This window comes from Silene latifolia, chromosome 7 (genome assembly GCF_048544455.1).
Source record: "Silene latifolia isolate original U9 population chromosome 7, ASM4854445v1, whole genome shotgun sequence".
Lineage (NCBI taxonomy): Eukaryota > Viridiplantae > Streptophyta > Magnoliopsida > Caryophyllales > Caryophyllaceae > Silene > Silene latifolia.
The window spans coordinates 43,326,699-43,330,424 of record NC_133532.1 but is presented as its reverse complement, the minus strand read 5'-3'; the positions used below and the strand labels follow the sequence as shown (position 1 = coordinate 43,330,424).

Below are 3,726 nucleotides of genomic sequence, written 5' to 3'. Positions count from 1 at the left end.
TTATTTACTTTCTTATTTTGATATAATCCCTTATTTAAAATTTGTCTCTAAGATTTTTGTGATAAAAAATCCGTTCTTTCTATACTAAATCGTACATAAAAGATATGCTAATAAAAAATTAATAAACAATTTCATTAATTTTGTTTAAAAATATACACATTTTATGACATTACTCAATTTTTTGGATTAGTTTTATAATTATTTTTTTTTTTCTAAAAATAAAAACTCTATAAATACCGCGCATTTATTGGGCGGGATCTAAACTAGTTACAAATCAATCCAATTTTTACGGAGTACATACTATCCACCAGTAAACCTATAAACTTACCCAATAATAGTTTCATGTTGTTAAAAGTGATTTGTGATGACTGATAAGGAACTGAAGATGCAATGATGTAAATGAGTGAGAACGAGTTAAACGCAAGTTTGATTCCATTTTCCACTTGTGTCCAACCGGTATTCAAAATATCCGTAAGTGAGGCAAGGAAGATTAATTCTACAACTAAGAAGAGGCAAGAACTCCCATAGCTATAATTCTATTAAACTGCTAATTCTTTTCCACAGTATTAGACTCTCAACAATTATTTGAAATTTTGAAGTGTTGGTAAAATGTTTACACAAACGTTCTGGAACCAGCAAATCAACGACCCTTGTGCTACCAAGATTATAGAGTGTTTCTAGTTAGTCTCCTGCAAAACGGTCTCATAGACTCGTAATCATACAATGTGAGACCAACTTGGTTCAACCAAAACTCAAATCAAGATAAAAACGACCACATAACTTTCGTCTTGTGATAATCTTATCATAAGACTGCTTCGTCTGAGAACACCCGATAAATTGTTGAGCGGTCAACTATCATCCTTGCAAGATGTCAGAACCTCGGCTCATGTCCTTAAAAATTATATCCGCTGGTTTCAGATCCAAACCTCAAAAAGAGTAGTCAGCCACCATTTGTATCGGCTATTTGACAAACGGTATACCTGAAGGGACCCTTTGTGCATATTCGACATATTCATTTCCGAAAAAACGCCTCAAGTAAGCCTCTTCATATGGTATTCTTAGGGCAAAGAAGCGCCAGACTACTGCAGCAAATGCAATTGTCGATATCGGGTTCAACAGCATAATCTGAGTACCAATTGACCAAACCCAAAAACCCAAGTAACTCGGATGCCGAACAAAAGCATAGATACCATGGGTTACAAGTTTATGATGCTCTTCACGTCGGACTTTGATGAGATGGGTGAAGGACCGTCCAGCTGTAACAATTGCCATTTTGCGTATAATTTCACCAATCACAATAAGAGCAAGGCCGAAGTTGCTTATCCACCAATATTCCTTTAGTTCAGGACAGAAAAAGTATTCACCCAAGTATTCTAGTATTGAGAAAAGCATGGCAGCAATGTAGTGCTTACTTATCAACAACGAACTGAGCGTCACATTCTTCTTCCCGTGAATAGCAACAGCTAGAAAGTATTCTGAAATATGAAAGAAGAAAGTTGCGAGAAACATTTGAGATAACTGTCGGCCAGCTGTGTAACTGAAGATCTCCATAATTCGAGTCACTCTCAATTGACTGATGTGAGTCACTCTATTGACTGATGGAAATCTAGAATTTTACTTGGAACATCTTGAGCTCTGGAAAATGGGAGATTTAAACATCATCAGAACATTTTTTGACAATGGGGAAAAGTAGCAATCATGGCATTCCAGATTAACAGTGGCATGTTATTAGACCACATAAACTAACCCGAATCATATGACACTATCTGACCCAACCCAAAAAAAAAAACCTAAACTTGAATAGACCTAATCTAAAACACGGCCCGACAGTGACATAATCAAATGACATGACCCCGTAATAACCCGACACGAAACAGACTTGAATTACCTGTTTGCCGGTTTGTATCTACATGATCACTAAGCAAAAGGTATAGTTCTCTGGTAGAGTATCCACATAATTAAGACAAAAGCTTTTGAATCTTGACGCATTAAATTGCAAAAAGAACAAATAACAAGGATGATTGAGTAGCAATTTGACAGAAAAGTTTTCTTTTACTCAATAAAAAGCACACATTAAATTTGACAGGAAAGTTTTCTTGCACTTAGTAAGGATTATTGCATAGCAATACCACTGGAGAGCATACTAAATTCTCAGCTGAGCTCCAATATCACACCAACAACAAAAACAACATTACCCCGGTTACTCAATGGCTCCCGCAAATTGCAGGGTAAGGAAGGGTTGCATATACGCAATCTTACCCTTGTGTTAGCAAGACAAAGAGGTTGTTTCCCTATGACCCAAGACGAAAATTGCACTGCTTCACAATACAAAGAAGCACAACCACACATTTAACAGTACTTACTACTTGCCATATAACAAAATTCCAATAACACATACAAAATAGAACACATTTAAGTTACATAAGGAGGTTAGCCTAACAAAGAGAAGCTCCAATAACACACATTTAACCAAATTACAATGGTCCAAGGAGGTTAGCCTAATTCTGGAGAAATTATTTACGTATAGCGTTGGAATACATGCTATTAATCCATAAACAGTTTGTACGTGTCTACAAAAGTATTAGGCTTCCCTTTTATGGTTTTATCTTAATAAGTTAATAGTGAATTGCAGAAAATAGGATTTGCCTACGATTTCAGCTTAATATTTTAAACACTGACGTGGATAAACTGAAAGCATCACCACACTACATTCAAAGAATCAACCACATGCAATAAGGTTATGGTATATAATATATAAGCGAACTCGAAAATCTTAAAAGCTGAGCAATGAAAACTCTAGGAACATGTAAGACTCACAGCTTGCTCAATACGGACAATACCCATTCATGACAAATACTGCAAAGAGTTGCACAAATAAAAATCATTTATAAGGAAACAACCGACAGGGGTATGTTTTAGAACAGATGAACATCAATCATTTCCAGGGTAAAAGAGGAAATAAAAAGGAAGAGAAATACGATCTGGCGTGATTGAGCTACAAGCTTCTGAAACAACACAAACTCAAAGGTGGAGAACGGAGAGAGCCTCATAAGTTATGAGGGTTAAACTCTGGATCTTTGATGATAATTTTAAGCTCCTGCTCTCAACTAAAAAGCACTTTTTCTCGTATAAATTCCTTGATAATGTACCGAAGTAGGAAGTGGACCATAAAGAAAGGCATGAAAAAGTGAAGTGGTAATGTCTAGCTCATGACAAGAGAAGAAAAAAGAATGCTGACTTGCTGAGATATACAGTTGAAGTCCAGAGGTTCTCACAAGTCAGAAGGTTGAACGCTCTTAGGTTCTCACAAGACAGAAAAATAATAGTAGTACTTTTTGAATCCTTGACCCTAAGGCATCTGCTTCGACTGCTTGGTCATAAAAGATCACACACTCACAAACAAGAGGGTCTCACACAATACAGTTTTGTAAGACCGCTATGCTTACCCACTATTCAACACTTAACTTATTTAAACTAAACCTTATTATTTTTATGTCTCGACAATTTCTATAACTGCAACATTCTGACTGTCTGAAGATATCTACTTATGTTAGACCACTTCTCAAATCAAATTGCACAAACCGTGATTAGCTTAAATTTTGCATAAAAAAAAACCACATTAAGGTAGCAGAACTTTCCTCACTCAACTGCCTTTCAAATTGCCATTTAATTACTGAAGAGTTTCCAAAGTTGTTGATGTCTACTTGGCACACATTCAAAATCGAG

At 35.9% G+C, this 3,726-nt stretch overlaps 1 protein-coding gene across 1 annotated transcript; it reads right to left on the bottom strand.

The window, feature by feature from the left end:
* Positions 1-511: 511 nt before the first annotated feature.
* On the bottom strand, positions 512-1,632 carry LOC141592094 (protein-S-isoprenylcysteine O-methyltransferase B-like). Its single transcript, XM_074412682.1, has one exon. The coding sequence runs from the start codon at positions 1,549-1,551 to the stop codon at positions 961-963; it is 591 nt and encodes a 196-aa protein (XP_074268783.1). The 5' UTR covers positions 1,552-1,632; the 3' UTR covers positions 512-960.
* Positions 1,633-3,726: the final 2,094 nt, after the last annotated feature.

Coding starts and splice junctions, on each gene's coding strand:
- LOC141592094 (XM_074412682.1), bottom strand. CDS start 1,551: ATGGAGATCTTCAGTTACACAGCTGGCCGACAGTTATCTCAAATGTTT.